Genomic DNA, 17,020 nt, shown 5'->3' on the forward strand with positions numbered 1-17,020 from the left:
GCAGTCAACTCCAAAGGAACCACCATGAGAACTTTGTCTCTAAGAATAACAGAGGCAGAAAATAAGAAGAAAATCCAGTAGCAGGTGAAGAACTTTCACCAGAAAAATGATACTATGGAGCAGAGGAAAATTGTGATTAACAAAACCCCAGGGAATTAAAAAACAATTAGTGAAGTCATTGTCTTTATAAGTTTCCAAAGCAATGGTACAAGAGTTTGGAGATCTCATGTTGTGAGACAACAGAGGATGAAATGGGATGGTAGTCTCAGGAAAGAAATGCAAAAGGAAGAAAATTAGAGAAATAAAGGTTAAATTAGACTCTCCACAAATATTAATCGACACACCCAAAATCAAGGTAAGGGACACAACTGAGGGAGTGGAAATTAAAGCTAGAAAGGATATACATAGAAGGCAAAGACAACCAGTGTCTGCAGAACTGTTTCTCTAACAATAGAACTAAACAATAGAACTAAAATAAAGGAAAAGAAAAATAATACTTAAGGATTCTCAGAACAGTTAACAGAGTAAAGAAAAACTTGAATCCTTAGGTTGAAAGCACCAATCATGCCTGGAAAAGTGACAGACAACCATCAATAAACTTAGCAAAATTGTAATACTCAAGATAGAAAAAAGAATACTTTGGGCATGTAAGCAATAAAAACCAATTCACCTGTAAACATGGGGAAAAAAATCCCATTTTGAGTTATCTTAGATTTCTCCATGGTATCACTCAACAGTATTAAGAAAGTGAAGCCATGCCTTTAATGCCAAGCTAAACAAACAAACAAACAAACAAACAATGACTCAATAATTTTACAGTCTAATTATTAGTCAAGTATAAAGACGTTAAACAATTGTTTGTAGGCTACATTGCTCTCATGCCCTTTCCTGAAGAATGTGTTGTAGAACAAAGTACAAACTTTGGAAGTAGTGGGAAAACTCCAGCAAGTGTGCTGAAAAAGATCATTGAGTCAATTTAATTGTAGAACCAGGGTTAAGAGAAATGCTCCCAAACCCCAACAACACAGAAATGATGAATAGTGTAAGAAAGCATAATGTTCTGATTTTCCCATCTTTATAGACGAGGGAAGAAGATACTATTTGAAGATGATAAATAAAAAAGGGACATAAGATATTCAAAGAGTCAAAAAGTTAGTAGGATAAAATAATATAAGTATAGTAGGGTAATGGAAGGAGAGAAGGCAGAGGGAGAAGAAGCAGAAATTAAATAAGTTAGTCAATGCTCATACTAGGGAGTAAATAAAAATTGAAATAAATAATATATATGTTAAATGAACTTTAATTATAAAGGTAGTAATTAGAACCAAATGGAAACATTTTGTATTTCAGTGGAAAGCACATAGTAAATGCATGGTGAAAGAAGAAAAAAAGAAGAAATTTTTTATTTATTTTAAATTAAAATTTATTTTTAATTAATGATGTCTAGAAAGGTTTCTTTCATTTTTAAAACTTATTTACAATTATATGAAAAATTTCAAGGTTGTGTTAAAATTTAAGGAAACTTCTATCAGGCTTCTTGCATATATGACCTTAAAGATTTAGAAGAATTTTCCAGAGACTAACTCTGGCTCTATACAATTGAAACCTTGCCTAAGAAGAAACTATTTAAATAGCTATATATGTACTGATATATGATTATGTTCAAAATATATTATTAAAATGAAATAACTTGCAAAATAGCGTGGAAAATTATATGTATATGCTTGTTCATTAATATCCTTAATGTATATGCTTGTTAAGAGAATGACACTTATTTTTCTTAAATGATACTCTGCTATATAATAACTACCTCAAGAGGGGCACTATGTAGCCATGGTTATTATTATTATATTATGAACTTTTATCTCTATTTCATCAATATTTTTCATTAATATCACATGCTTAACCTAAAACTGTATCAAGTAAGACTAGAGATATAGTATGTAGTACCTGTGTGTGCGTAGTTTATAATCAAGCTAAGAAAAACCTGGCAAAATTGGAGAATGATACAGGGTACAAATCAGTGGTCAGTTTTATTATACAAATCTTCTGTGAAGCCTTCTTAGATTATTGCAGCCTTTGGCAATAAGTTTTATTTTTTTATAGCAATTTTAGACTGGACATATTTTAACATTATGCTCTATCTTTATCATTTTCTAGTAGTTCAGTATCTTATAGTCTTGTCTTTATGGAAGAGATGAGACTGATTGTCAAACCCTTTGACTCTAAATCCAATCATTTAACGCAGTCACATAAAGCAAATGCAGGCAATGAGAGCAATGTAGCCTACAAACAATTGTTTAATGTCTTTATACTTGACTAAATGGGTAGAAGTCTTAATTTTTTTTAATGTTTATTTACCTTTGAGACACAGAGAGACAGAGTGCGAGTAGGGCAGGGGTAGAGAGAGGGAGACACAGAATCCGAAGCAGGCTCCAGGCTCCAAGCTGTCAGTACAGAGCCCGACGTGGGGCTTTAACTCACCAGCCTTGAGATCATGACCTGAGTCAAAGTCGGCCAACCAACCCACTGAGCCACCCAGGCGCCCCTGGGTAGAAGCTTTAGATAACAAAAAAACATCAATAATTCTTGTAACATCTGCTAATACCTATGGTGTGTCCATACATGGAGAATAAGAAGCTGAGGCTCAGAGAGATTAATTACTTTGTTGCACATTTCCTTTGTTGCAAATAAAAAGCTAGTAAGAGAAAAAACTCAGAAGTCAGCCGGCAGGCTGTCTCCACAACTGGCCCACATAACTGCATTCCGTGTGTGATCCTGATGGGTTATTTCATCTCGCTGACTTCTCTTTCTCCATTGGTGGAAAGTGGAAAATAGCAACTTACTTTATAAGGCTGCTTTGACAATTATTAAGAAAAATACCTCCAGGGGCTTTGTAATCCATGAAGCTCTATAGCAAACGTATGGTATTGCTGTTGTCACTGCTGTCTTTCTGTTGCCATTTTTACCCCCATGTCCTATCTGCTCAGCTTCCACTTAGGGGAGCAAAGTTTCCAGTTAGATTTCTGTAGAGATAAATTGCTTTTACAATCATTTACTGACTTTGAAATCTCAACATTCATGCTCATGCTCAGAATGTACAATACCTATGCCCTACAGTAGCTTGTATTTTACTGAGAAAGACTACCTGACAAGGCATAATGTGATAAGGGATGTAATGAAGTTCTGAGTTGTGTGCACAGACCTCATAGGGAGGAAAGGGAGAGTGACAAGATCTATGAGACTCAAAGAGTTAAATTTTTCCAGCTTGGAAAGAAAGACCTGCAATTTCAAATTCTAATAATCTTCCTCTGGGAGAAGCATCAACAAGTTTTGCATTATATTTATGCTACATAGCACCCTTTGTGCATGGTCTTTAGTCCTGCCTTTCCTGCATCTTTTCCCACAAAGACTGTCCTTGACCACCAACAGAAATGAATTTGATTTCTCTAATGCAGAAGGTAATTGGATTTTTTCTTTATTGAATGCATCCCTTTAATGACTGTCTCTGCTCCTGCCAATTTAGCTGCAAGTGACCTGACATTGATCTGATGATATGACTTAAAATAAAGAGTTGGAGCTGGGGAGTGAAAAAGACCAGCTGTCTGGCATCAGGAAAAAAAAAAAAAAATGTGTGTGTGTGTGTGTGTGTGTGTGTGTGTGTGTGTGCGCGTGTGGTTCTTTTTTTTTTTTTTTTTTTTTTGCCTCATCTTGTCATTTTCCTGAGAAAATTCTTTATTCTTCAATGTCATTTTTACAAAACATGATGCTATAATTATTGGTCATATAGCAGCAGATTGCCTTCTTCTAGAAAATATAATAAGTATTTCTCAGAAAGTGCCCTGGAGAAAACATTGAAAATTGAATAAAATCTACACAGTAATCATTCTGTTCCTTGGAAATATTTATTACCGTGTAGACTTTTTTTCTGGAACAGGGTGAATATTGCTGAACAGAATTAATTAAATCTTTTAAGAAGCTGGTATAACATGAAATATTTATTAAAGTATTTACTTATCCTTGCGGTTTTGTATAAATAAATAAAAATGGACACAAGACTTGCTATTCAAGAAAGTTACAAAGGAGTAGTGGATGAAATTGTTGTTTGGAAGAATAACAATTCTTTCCTCAAGGGAAGGTATGATATAAAACTCTTATTATGCCCAAGAATACATGCAATTTAAATTTTTCTACTTTTGCTTTTATTCACTTTTTAGTAACAGTGTAACTCACTTGATTCATGGTTATTTTTAATTTAATTTAATTTAATTTAATTTAATTTAATTTAATTTAATTTAATTTTTATTTATTTTGAGAGAGAGAGAGAGAGCGTACATGAGGAAGGGTCAGAGAGAGAGGGAGAGAGAATCATAAGTAGGCTCCATGCTGTCAGCACAGAGCCTGATACAGGGCTTGATCCCATGACCTGCGATGAAATCCAGAGTCAGATGCTTAACCAACTAAGCCACCCAGGTGCCCATGGTTAAATTTTATTCTATCATCTCCCTTTGTTCATTTTGACAAATATCATGAATTTTATTTGATTGAAGATACAATGCATGTACATTAGAGTAAGAAAGTAAAAAGTTGTAACTTTAAATTGTTGGGAAGAAGAAAATAGATGAGAAAATCATAATTTTTTTTAAAAAGTGAAATCAATGTTGTTCCCTTTTGAATTTTAAATGTTAGTTGCATTCACAATTATCAATATAATTAATGATTTCAAAGAGTTAACTGAGGGTTCGTATTAAAACTATGGCATTTGTTGATTTGAAGATTCAAAGCTACCTCACACAAAATGATTGTAAGCCCTATGTTAGAGCTGACATAAATCTGCAGTGTTATTCCATGAAGATCAGTGAACTTTCTTTGGTTCTCATCAACGAGGGGTAATGTGGGAGTCCTAGTCCAAGAAATTATGTTGAGAAAGAATATAAAGAATTAAGATTGAATATCTCCTGGAGACTGGGCTCCTTAACCTCTGTTCTGATTGCATTTTAAATGAGCCTGTGTTCTTGCATGCTATGAATGTTTCCAGAGACCATTTCTTGGATGTTGTATAGCACAATAAGATGGGCTTGCTTGAGAATTGATGTGCCTTCCACAGAAAGTCTAGTACTACTGAAGGTGTCATTGATCCAGAAGGACTCCCCACCGAATCAAAATCTTTCACCATAAATGATTAAATCTCACCCATTCCAGGTCAGGCCATTGTTGGAAGTTACATGTGAGTGCAATATTATATTAACACCAAGAAAGAGGTATTTTTTAATGGATGATGAAAATTCTTTGTTACTCAATTCAGTATATCTGATTCCATATAAATTTTCTTAATTTTGAATTGGCCCTATTTGAATTTGAATGTCATTAAATAAAAATCCAATTAATGAGGAGTGCCTGTGTGGCTCAATGGGTTAGGTGTTCAACTGTTGGTTTCAGCTCAGGTCATTATCTCGCTGTTTGTGGGTTCAAGCCCTGCACTGGGTTCTGTACTGACAGTGCAGAGCTTGCTTGGGATTTTCTCTTTCCCTTTCTCTCTGCCTCTCTCATGCTGATGTTCTCTTTCTCCCTCTCAAAATAAATAAATAAATAAAAATCCAATTAATGGAACAATATCCTCTTCTCTTGAAGGGAAGGTAAATTGCCTGGAAAAAGGAAGAAGTGTGTGTTTGTGTGTGTATACACGTACACCAAATATGTTTTCCTTTATTAGAGGAAAGAAGGAAATTCATTACCCATCCCATCAGATTCTTTAAAATTCTCTTATAATCGGTTGTGTATAATACTTTGGACATTTCCTGAAACCATTAATGTGGGATGTGGCCAATGAGAAATTTATTTTGTTAATGCATTTTTAAAAACAAGCATTTATATCAAATCATTTTGCTATTTTTTCTTTAGGCAAATATTTTGCAGTCTTTTATATAAAAGAACCTTAGCTATTCAAAGGGATATAGTGACAAATCTTCACCTTTAAGGATTTTAAAGCCTAGTGGAGGGAGAACAAATGTACATAAGTAAGTCAAATAGAAAGTAGAAAGCAATAAGGGACATCGGAAAGGTGGATCCAGAACTAGTTGGAGGGGCAGTGAGAGCATCACAGTGGTGATGTGACTTTGCCTAGGCCTCAGAAGATGGGCAGAATCTGCAGGTGAGAAAGAGAGGTAGAACATTTTTGGAAAAAGATGTAGGACTGCAGATGGCATGGAGGTGGGAGAATGCTAGGCTATTAAAATATGCTGTAAAACTGGGTCAAGTCCCATTCCTCACATAACACTGAAAAAAAAAAACAGAGACAAAGGAAGTAATATTTTGACTAGTGATACAGTTAATAATCTATACATACAAAGAAATATTTAGCTTTTGGAGTTTCTGATTTAGACAAGCAAAAAGTATGGTATTTTATTTGTTATGTATGTTTTGCTTCTATGAAGAAGTTCATGGTATCTTAAAGATGCCTTCTCATGTAAGGTAATCTTGATCGATGTTTTTAAAAAAGTCTCAGTACTTGACGTGTTAGACGACCTTCAATCTGCTCATTCATTTTGTAAAGTCAAATGAACTGCAAAAAAAATTAAACTGAGGAAATATATTCTTAATTTTATCTCTGTATATGTTTAAGTGTTAAAATACTTACATATTCTCAATAAAGCGTAAGTTATATCCATATTTAAACCTGAATGTAAGATTTCTGAAAGTGCTAAATAAATTCCTTTTGTGGCTTCAGGTCACTGATATGATGCTTCAGGACAAACCCTATCCTGATTGGGGAAAATCTGCAAGAGCTTTCTGGAAGAAAGGAAATGTTAGGATCATTTTATTCTGGTAAGAGAGTGTTTCATTTATCGATTTTTAGCCTTCCATCATTCACAAAGAACTTGAGCTGGATGTAGTTTTTTTAGATATATAGAATTCTATGTAGAGAGCCATTTCTAGTGGATATTATGCTCCATTAAGATGATTAAAACCATAATCCTAATTATTTTATGAATTACTTTCTGCTTACACATTGTTGCATATGCACATTTTCAAGAGATACATTTACTAATAAAATAATACGTATTTTACCAGAGGTAAGTAAGTTTTTTATTCAGCAAAAACAAGCTATAATTTTCATCAATGAAATCTGCCATAAAAATGTCTCCAGTAAATTCTAAATTTCCAGTACATTTGACAGGATATAATTTTGCTTTGAAGAAGTTGTACAGAGAGGGAACCTATTTACAAATCACATCTGGCTCATTGGCATTCCTTCTTTACGTAATTTCCTTTAGCTCTCCAGACCAATCATTGCAATTAAAAAAAAAAAATCCATGTCTTATGGAACTTTGTTGTTTGTAGAGTCAATACTATTGATGTGTAATTGAAGAACTTTAAACAGAAGATGTAAGAATAGAAAGTAAGAAGGGCAGTGGCCAAGTACAGATTCAACCTAATATTTGAAAAGGTGTGCACTAACACACAGAGTGTTGGAATGGATGATCACTTGTGCCTGATAAATTCCACCCTGCTCACCTGGCTTTTGAAATGATAGAGAAAAAAAAAAGTTATTTGTTCTTAGATTTAATTCTGGGGGTTTATTTCTTCTTTTCATGTACAAACTATAAAAATCATGGGGCAAAATAAACATTCTAAGCCATCTTTGTGCTTTAACACTAGAATTAAATGTTGGTAGAGATATATGGCATTCTGAACTCAATTCTTAGAGGTAAACAAAATGTATTTCAAATAGTGTTGTAAAAATGAGTATGATTTTGTAGACTTTTTTTATACCTTGTCTCTATGAGTCAAGTGTGGTCTATTTTTATGGTGCATTTGACCTTCATATTTTTTTTTCCTGTGTGAAAGCTCCCCATGTAGCTTGTCTGAATAATATATAATATAATAACTATAGGAAATATTTGAAGATATGTTTTGCTCCAACCACTATGCTAAGTATTTAACATTCTATGTATTTACTCATTTAATCCTGACAACCCTATAAGGTAGGCATTATTATTATAAGCATAGGTCTCTGACTGCAGAGACCTAGTTATTAATCATTACACTAGACTGCCTCTAGGAGAACAGATGATACATCACTGTGCAAATTTCCAAATGATTACCCTTAATCCTTTTTTAGGTAATGGTCCTCTATAAGAATGTGATATTCTGGGGAGTCATTCTATCCTATAGAATTCTCTATAGAGGTTTTAAGAATCATAATTTAAAAGAAGATAGACACTAATATTAAAAGATTTTATGGGCTATCTATCTTAAAACAATATTAATTTACTATGGTTACATAAATTTTCTATTATCTAATGCATCTTCAAAGGCAGGCTGCTGGCTATTGTTCAATATGGCCAGTTACTCAGGTCACATACATACTATTTGCAAAAGTGAGCCATTCATACAGTAATCTCAAGACCCCTCTGATTGTCATTAGCTACTCTTAATTGCAATTGCTGTTTCAGAGGCGAGGAATCCATGCTGGATTATTCCTTAAGCATCTTAGTATGTTTTCCTCGAACATTATTACTCCGGTCTATATATTACCAATTGCTCTTATACAAATGGGTTTATTTTTGACAAATGTGATAACATAGCTACAATGGATAACCTAAAGCATATTTTAAATGTTATAAAAATAATTTAATTAGTCACTGACAGATAGTATTCTTGAATGGAGAGCAATTCAGTTCAATAAATTCACACTCTTATAGTCATTATTTTTGTAAAATTATTGATTATTAGATAATATATTTGAGACATGATTTTTTTTGTTGTATCTCAAAAGTGGTATTTCACATCATGGAGAACATAAAATAACTGGAGGAAAATTTAAAAGCCACTCTAAAAATATTTTTCCTATTTTATCCATTTCCATACAGTTAGATTATCTTGTCAACAGTTTTCATGGTTTTAAAAAGGGAAAATCTGATGCAAAAAGTTGAATATGGAAATTATGTGGGAAGTAATGAAATCTTCTGTTTTGTTCATACTTTTTGGATAAAAGGGATTTAGCAAGTATAAAGGGAATTTGTCTTTTTAGCTCTAGGAGATAACATACAAAAATCATTGGCAAGGTTTCAAATGTAACAAAAGATGGTATTTACACACTGTGTGTTACCCACTCAAAAAGAGGTGTTTTCTTTTGGTTTTGCCTCAGTTAAGGGAACGGTGATTAGTGTGGACAGCCTGTACTGGAGAAGAAATTTTGCAAAGAAAGTTTTCCTAAGTTGCAGTGTGATTATGTGCAGCATTTTTAGCAGTACGACATGCCATTTTGTTCTGGTAAACCTACCTTTTACCTACATGTAGCTGCTTTAATTCACAGATGTCTGTCAGATACTGTTTCCTTTGTAACTGTGGGGCTGAGTTCTTCCTTGATTCCTAGTGATAGATGTCTCTACGTTGAGGAAAATGGTTCCTGTCTCTTTCTGTAATTGTGCAAAGACAGAGCTGCTATAGCACACGGGCTTTTATGCCGGGGGTGAGACTAAAGTGATTGTATTTGAAAATACTAAATGGGAAAGGGAAGAATATTTATAGAACTTCCCTTCCAAAATCCCTTTCTCAGCCCTTTTGATAATTAAAAAGAACAAGATCTAAGAATTTAAATCCTAGGTCAATTCCATACACTGTTCTATTTTACAGAAGGGTTATGAAAAATCGTTTCCACTCACTTGTATCTGAAGCAAACATATGCATAACCAGACATAAAAAAAAATCCAAGTAATATACACCTGAAACTAATGTAACATTGTGCACGGGCTGTGCTTTAATAAAAATAAATTTAAAAAATATTAAAATCAAGTAATATGATATTTATGTTAGCTCCTATTTCCCCATTTTATTTGTTCTCTAGTGACACAATTTTTATGCTTTTGATGGGAAGCATCTTGGGATAATATTTTCCAAAAGCTTAGCTTTATTTAAAAATATAAGGGAGACAGTCTTCTGCGATGAGTAGAGGAATGGGCAGAAGGAGGCTTTGGAAAATCTGGTGTTCATTAGGGCTTCACAATTACTCCAGTACTTTGCCTTCCAGACACAGGAGGGTTTTGCACTTTTCTGCCCCCTCTGACCACATGACTTGCTTTGGCGAATTAAAATGTGAGTGAAAGTGGCACGTGTCACATCTAGGTAGAAGCATTTAATTGTCAATGAGAAGCACTGAAGGGAGCTCATTTCTCGTAGCAACTGTAAGTTTACATCTAGCTGGAGCCCTCGTCATTCACCTTCCCTGAATGACCAGTGTAAACCAAGCATTCTTAACAACACAGTGATCATATAGTGTGAGTGAGAAATAATCCTTTGCAGATGTTAAGGCCCTGAGATGTGGGGATTGTTTGAAACTGCATCCTGCTGAATATAGAAATTGATCCAAGAAGTTAAGTGTTGCTACAACAGGAGGCTGAAATTTTTGTGTTAAAGGCTGGACAGCAAATGGCAAAAAAGAAAAAAAAAAGACTGATGTGTGAGGCTGGAAAAATGGTAATACAGGTGTTATAGTGGCAAAGAATTTGGTAAAAACTGTGGTCTGTGATTACTTAGATGCTCCAGGAGAACTTGGAAAATTCTACAAGTGTTATAATGTGTTAGTAATGTTAGTAATGTGTTAGCACTGTGTTGCTCTGTGCACGGGTGTACAACTGTTCACTTCCATTCCATTTTATTTTTTTTATTTTTTGGGTGATTAGTATCTTTATATTTGAAAAACTACTTTACCTAGTGCTCTAATGGTTTGGGTAGACATCTCTTGATCATGATTATCTTAATTCTTAACTGAGAAACAAACTGCTATTTTTTCCTTTTTTGAATACCGTGGTCATCAGTAAAGTCTAGCAAAATTGTTTAACTTTCACCAGACAAAAGCTAATCAAGAAATTATTATCTTAATATACATGGTCTAGGTGAGTAAACTGATAACAATAAAATAGAATAAAGTAATAAAAAGACCTAAGAATCAGTGGAAATGTCAGTCTGAGGAGTTTGGTAATAGCTCCCTAACATGCAATTAGATGTACGCCCTCTATGACTACTTTTGAGTTTTCTTTCTTTTTTCTTCAAAAGGGATGGGCTTTGTTATTCTGTGTGATCCTTTTCAGCTCTATAATGCTATTTTCTACTGTAAGATTAAAATATTGAAGAGTGAGTAATTCTGTTTGCTTTGCTCCAGAGGGAAGAATATGGACTACTATAGTCTGAATGTTAGTGTCCCTCCAAAATTCACATTTTGAAATCTTAATGTCCTATAGGATGTTATTAGAAAGTGAGGCCTTCAGAAGGTGCTTGGGTCATGAGGGTAGATTCCTCATGAATGGGATTAGTGCCTTTATAAAAAAGACTTCAGAGGGGCACCTGGGTGGCTCAGTTGGTTGAGCGTCCGACTCTTGGTTTCTGCTCAGGTCACAATCCCAGGGTCATGGGATTAAGCCTCCCCATTGGGCTCTATGCTGAGCATGGAGCCTGCTTAAGATTCTGTCTCCCTCTCTCTCTCTCCCTTTGCCCCTCCCACCTTCATGCGCGCGCGCGCGCACACACACACACACACACACACACACACACACACACTCATGTGCTCTCTTTCTCTCTAAAGATTAATTAAATTGAAAAAAGGTTCCAGAGAGATCCCTAGTCCTCTCCCCCATGTGAAGAACAGTGAGAAGACATCGGCTATGAACCAGGAAGAGAACCTTCACCAAATTCTGGTGCCTTGATCTTAAACTTTCCAGCCTTTGAAATTGTGAGAAATACATTTCTGTGGTTTATAGGCCAGCCAGTCTGTGGTATTCTGTTATAGTAGGCCAAGCAGACTAACATATAGGCTAAGGAATGTAAGTCACATGGAAGCAGATTTAGATTCATGTCCCTAATAATGTGAACCTCTCAATGCTGAGTGAGCTTGCCTGATGAAAGGCTGGGCTTCCTGTCAGTGGAAGTATTCCAGCAAAGGCTAGATAATCTATCAGGGATGCAGTAGAAGGATTTTCACATTCAGGGAGACAAAAAGGGAATCACTTCTAAATTTTCATCAAACCTACCGATTCTATGACTCTACATGTTTAACTAGGAAAGTATTACATTTTTTTTTCAACGTTTTTATTTATTTCTGGGACAGAGAGAGACAGAGCATGAACGGGGGAGGGGCAGAGAGAGAGGGAGACACAGAATCGGAAACAGGCTCCAGGCTCCGAGCCATCAGCCCAGAGCCCGACGCGGGGCTCGAACTCACGGACCGCGAGATCGTGACCTGGCTGAAGTCGGACGCTTAACCGACTGCGCCACCCAGGCGCCCCGGAAAGTATTACATTTTATTTGCTTTATAATGGGGAGGATACTAATTATAATTTAATATGTTCTGTATAATTCTGTCATAATTATAAGGAAAATTTTTACATTAGACAAAAATTCATGAAAAGTTCTGGAACAGCTATAGTATGCAAAACCCTTTGCCTCACTTTTCAAATAATAAATTAACCTGTATCTTTTTTCTGGATGAATTTTGTCTTCCGGCCTTCAGCTTTCCTTCCATCTCAACGTGTCTTGTTAAGCAGTTGCCTATCTTTAATTAAAAGCTGCCTCTGGAACTGAGGAAAAGCATAATAACATTTCAAGCTCAAATCAGGTAACTGTACCTATTGAATCAGTCACCTTAATTTTAAACACTGCACAAAGTTGACAGGCTCCATTTAAGTGTGGCTGTTTCTAAACAGAGAGCTCCAAGGATATACTTCAACTGGCTCTCTTGCTAGATGTAAGTTTTCTACTTCTGGATAAAAAGGTGATTGATGTTGCATTACTGTCTTGTCACATTATTGTCATATTATTTGGAGATTTTCTTTTAAAAAGTGAATTCTGCATTTATGCATGATAGACGTAACTCCCAGGCATACATTTATACCTGCATGTTAACACAATCACATGCCCTCCCAGACTTAATTTTGCTGAATTTAGAATGTATGTTTTTATTAACTATTTAAGTAAATACTTATTAAGTGCTGAATGCAATGTAAAATAGTGGTTAAAAGCACATAGTCTGGAGCCTGCTGCGTGGCTTTCAGTCCTGGCTTTGCTACTTACTATTGTGTATTAGTTATTATTTTGTTTTAAATGGTATTATGATTGCTGTTACTTGGCATCAGGTGGTCTCTGTGGCACTGAGAATATAACTTTGAAAGAGAAAATGACTCCTGGCAACATAATTTTCTGTCTGATGAGAAATACAGGGTGTTGAGGGGTCAGGCAAAGCCAGCCTTGGGTGTGGGTGCCATGACGTGGTGCTAAGAGAGCTCCAGGGATTGTTTTGTAAATGAACTAGAACCTCAGTGTCATCTCAGGATAAGCAGGAGCCAGGTGAGAGGAAACATGGCGATTGGTTACGGGAGTGAGGCAAAAGGAAAGTTCAAGGGTAGCACTGAATGTTTAGGCTTAAGCAATTGAACAGATGGTGGTATTATTGACTGAGATAGGGCATTGTGGTAGAGGAGTAGGTCTTGTGGCGGGGGGGTTGGGGGGGTGAGGGGGTGGGAGGTGTGTAATAAGCCCAGATCTGCAGGATGAGATACAGTAAAACCTTGGTTTGTGAGCATAATTTGTTCCAGAATCATGCTTGTAATCCAAAGCATTTGTATATCAAAGTGAATTTCCCCATAAGAAATAATGGAAACTCAGAAGATTCATTCCACAATCCAAAAATTTTCATAGAAAATGATTACAATACTGTAATATAATACAAAATAATAAAGAATATACACAATATAAAGCAAAATAAATGGTAACCTGCACTTACCTTTGAAAATCTTCATGACTGGTGTGAGGGAGACAGAGAGGAGGGTTATCGGATAGGATGACTTTTACCATCACTAACAGAATCATTGCTATCTCTTGGCTCAATAGAACCTTTTTTAAAAAATTTCTTTATTGGGGCGCCTGGGTGGCGCAGTCGGTTAAGCGTCCGACTTCAGCCAGGTCACGATCTCGCGGTCCGTGAGTTCGAGCCCCGCGTCAGGCTCTGGGCTGATGGCTCGGAGCCTGGAGCCTGTTTCCCATTCTGTGTCTCCCTCTCTCTCTGCCCCTCCCCCGTTCATGCTCTGTCTCTCTCTGTCCCAAAAATAAATAAATGTTGAAAAAAAAATTTCTTTATTAAGTTTATTGTGAATGGGGAGGGGCAGAGAGAAAGGGAGAGAGAAAATCCCAAGTATGCTTCGTACTGTTAGCACAGAGCCCGACGACGTGGGGCTTGAACTCATGACACTGCAAGATCATGACCTGAGCTGAAACCAAGAGTCAGATGTTTAACCGACTGAGCCACCCAGGCACCCCATAAACTTTCTTTTTGTGCAACTTTTACAAGGAACCTATCCAATGACACTAGCTTTGCCTCCTTTTGAGGATTTCTCAGAAATGTGACATTTCATTGTCATTAAACATATTCATCACTGGCACTGCTATAGGCTTATTTGGGTGGTGCTTTTCTACAAAATTTTGCACTGTTTCCCACATTTTACACATCTTCCTAATCTTACTCGAAGTGAGGGATTCCTCTGCCTTTTTCTCCTCCTCCTCTGCAGACGAGATGCAGACATAGACTTCTTATAAAACCTTGCAGTTTCAGCCACTTGCATACCTCATTCATACTTCTCAATGATTTCCTTCTTAACTTCCACAGTAATCATCTTCTTACCGCCTTTCTTTTAGACCTTTTTCTACATTGGGGCCATTGTATACGCTCGCACAGATGTTGACAACAGTACAATATTAATAAACTCTTGTCATATACTGTATCTAATGTAACTGGCAATAAAGCAGCAGAGGAAAGGGACTAGATCTGCAGGCAGCCTGACCTAGAATGAAGCAAAGCTTACCTAAGCTTACTCTTGTATGGCAAAGCCAAGGACTGTCCACAGGTGCTTTGAAGTGACAAAAACTACCCTAGTGACAGTTGTAGGTACTTTCCAACATTCTAAAAAATCACTGATCTACCAAACGCTGTGGCCTGAGACCCAGCATCCAGGCATGGGAGATGATAACCCACAATCCTGCAGAGAGGGAGAGGGAGGGGGGAGAAAGAGAGAGAGAGAGAGAGAGAGAGAGAGAGAGACAAGGAGAGAGAAGAACCATTGTCTCAGTTGTGACCATGTGACGTTCAGCATCATGTACTACTCGTATTGCAAGACATCACTCGTTTATCAAGTTAAAATTTATTAGAAATCTTTGCTTGTCTTGCAGAACACTCACAGAACAAGTTACTTGCAGCCCAAGGTTTTACTGTCTCTTATAGAATATAGTGAATGGTATTGCAACAGCATTGTATGATAACAGATGGTAGCTACACTTGTGGTGAGCATAAAATAATGCTATGCACTTGCCGAATCTCTACGTTGTATACCTGAAACTAACGTAACATTGAATGTCAACTATACTTCAATTAGAGAAGGGGAGAGAGAGAGAGAGAGAGAGAGAGAGAGAGAGAGAGAGAGATACTTAATAAATAATTCTTTATATACATCTGAAGCTGCAGAATGAGGGAATGAAGTCCAAGACAGAAATATTACTAAAGTTTGTATTTCAGTTTATATTTTTATTCTCATGTAGATGTTATCTACATGAATATGGTTTTTGAAGGAATGTGAGTGGATGTTGAGTGAGAATAAAAGATCTGTGATAAAACCTGTAGAGCTCTTTTATCTGGCAACAGGCAGAAGAAGCATCTATAAAGAAGTCGGAGAAAGAGAGGACAGAATGAAAAATATGAAAAGGGGCCAGGAGAAGAGAGAGTATCAAGAGATAGAGAAACATCAGCAGTCAAATGCTGGATGTCTAACAAGCAAGGTCAAAATGCAAAGTGTCTCTGGTGTTTTGCTGGTGACCTCAGCAGGAATGCTTTTCTGGAATATTGCACTAGCAGCCAGACCTGTACTGGGTCAAGCTGTGATTAGGAGAGGAGGAAGTAGAACCAGGGAGTATAGTCAGGAGGTGAGAAAGAAGACTGAAGGGATGTCTATATATTTAGAAATGAATATTCTCAATGAAAAAATGAAATATTTACCAGTTTGCTATTTATTGATTTGTTCAGAGCATATTCATTTCTAAAAGAGAGCTCATTTCAAAGTATTTGCTGAACAGATATTGAACTAAATAAAGCCTCTTAAATTAAATTCTGTGGTAAAAATTTACTATGTGTGTAATTCTCATTCTTTAGTAGGAAGGTACAGTGTAAATAGTTCATAAGGTTTTAAAATACCTTTAAAATTTTAAAAGAAATGTACTAAAGTGGAAATGGTGATTAAATTCTCTACATATCTCTGCCTATATCACAGTACTTGAGAGCAAGAATGACCTCTTACTGTTTTCCAAGGACTTAGCACAGTGCCTGACACACAATAAGCATGAAGCACATTTTTGTGAAATTAATTACTTTGGTGAGGACCTTCAAATCTAACATACTCTATAATATTTCTGAAAAATTCTCTAGACTTCATTAAAATGATTAAATAGTAATTAAACATAAACATTTTCACTTAACATTTTCACATATACATTTCATATTCAGTTGATGCTTTACAAGAAAAGGTGTAATGTTTCTGAGTTATTCTTTCTGAAAAATGTTTAAAAGTATTTGATTTCAGTACTTTAAAAAGTCATTTAAAAAAAGAAAATAAAAAGTCATTTTGGTTCCAAATTACATACTTTACCTACAACTAGAAATTCCATTAAAATACTATGAGATGTATAACCACAATGACATAATTCCAGCCCCTACTGACCCTGAACATTTTTATCTTCGGATCTTTTCCTTATTTCTTAAAGGTAAGTGAGGTTTAAGGAAAAAGAATTAAATAAGCTGGTCTTAAATTGCTTAATAGTGCCTCTATCATAGGCCTTTATTCCAATTGCTAAAACTTGAAATAGCAACATTGAGCCCAAGAGTAATCCTTGGATTTATGAATTTTTGAAAGAAAAATGCCCTTCAATAAAGGCTTAGAAATACCGCATTAGATTTTCTGTATAACAAGAAATGGTAGAACAGTTA

The 17,020-nt window shown here is 35.7% G+C and overlaps 1 protein-coding gene across 2 annotated transcripts in view; it reads left to right on the plus strand.

Annotated features, from left to right (window-relative positions):
- TMEM117 (transmembrane protein 117) overlaps positions 1-17,020 on the plus strand; it is a 489,337-nt gene that overhangs the window by 317,926 nt on the left and 154,391 nt on the right. For both annotated transcript variants that reach the window (XM_043563444.1, XM_043563445.1), the window contains one exon: positions 6,728-6,825. In XM_043563444.1, the coding sequence (XP_043419379.1) occupies positions 6,728-6,825 (98 nt within the window). The remainder of the gene's footprint in view (positions 1-6,727; positions 6,826-17,020) is intronic.

Source organism: Prionailurus bengalensis, chromosome B4 (genome assembly GCF_016509475.1).
Source record: "Prionailurus bengalensis isolate Pbe53 chromosome B4, Fcat_Pben_1.1_paternal_pri, whole genome shotgun sequence".
Classification (NCBI taxonomy): Eukaryota; Metazoa; Chordata; class Mammalia; order Carnivora; family Felidae; genus Prionailurus; species Prionailurus bengalensis.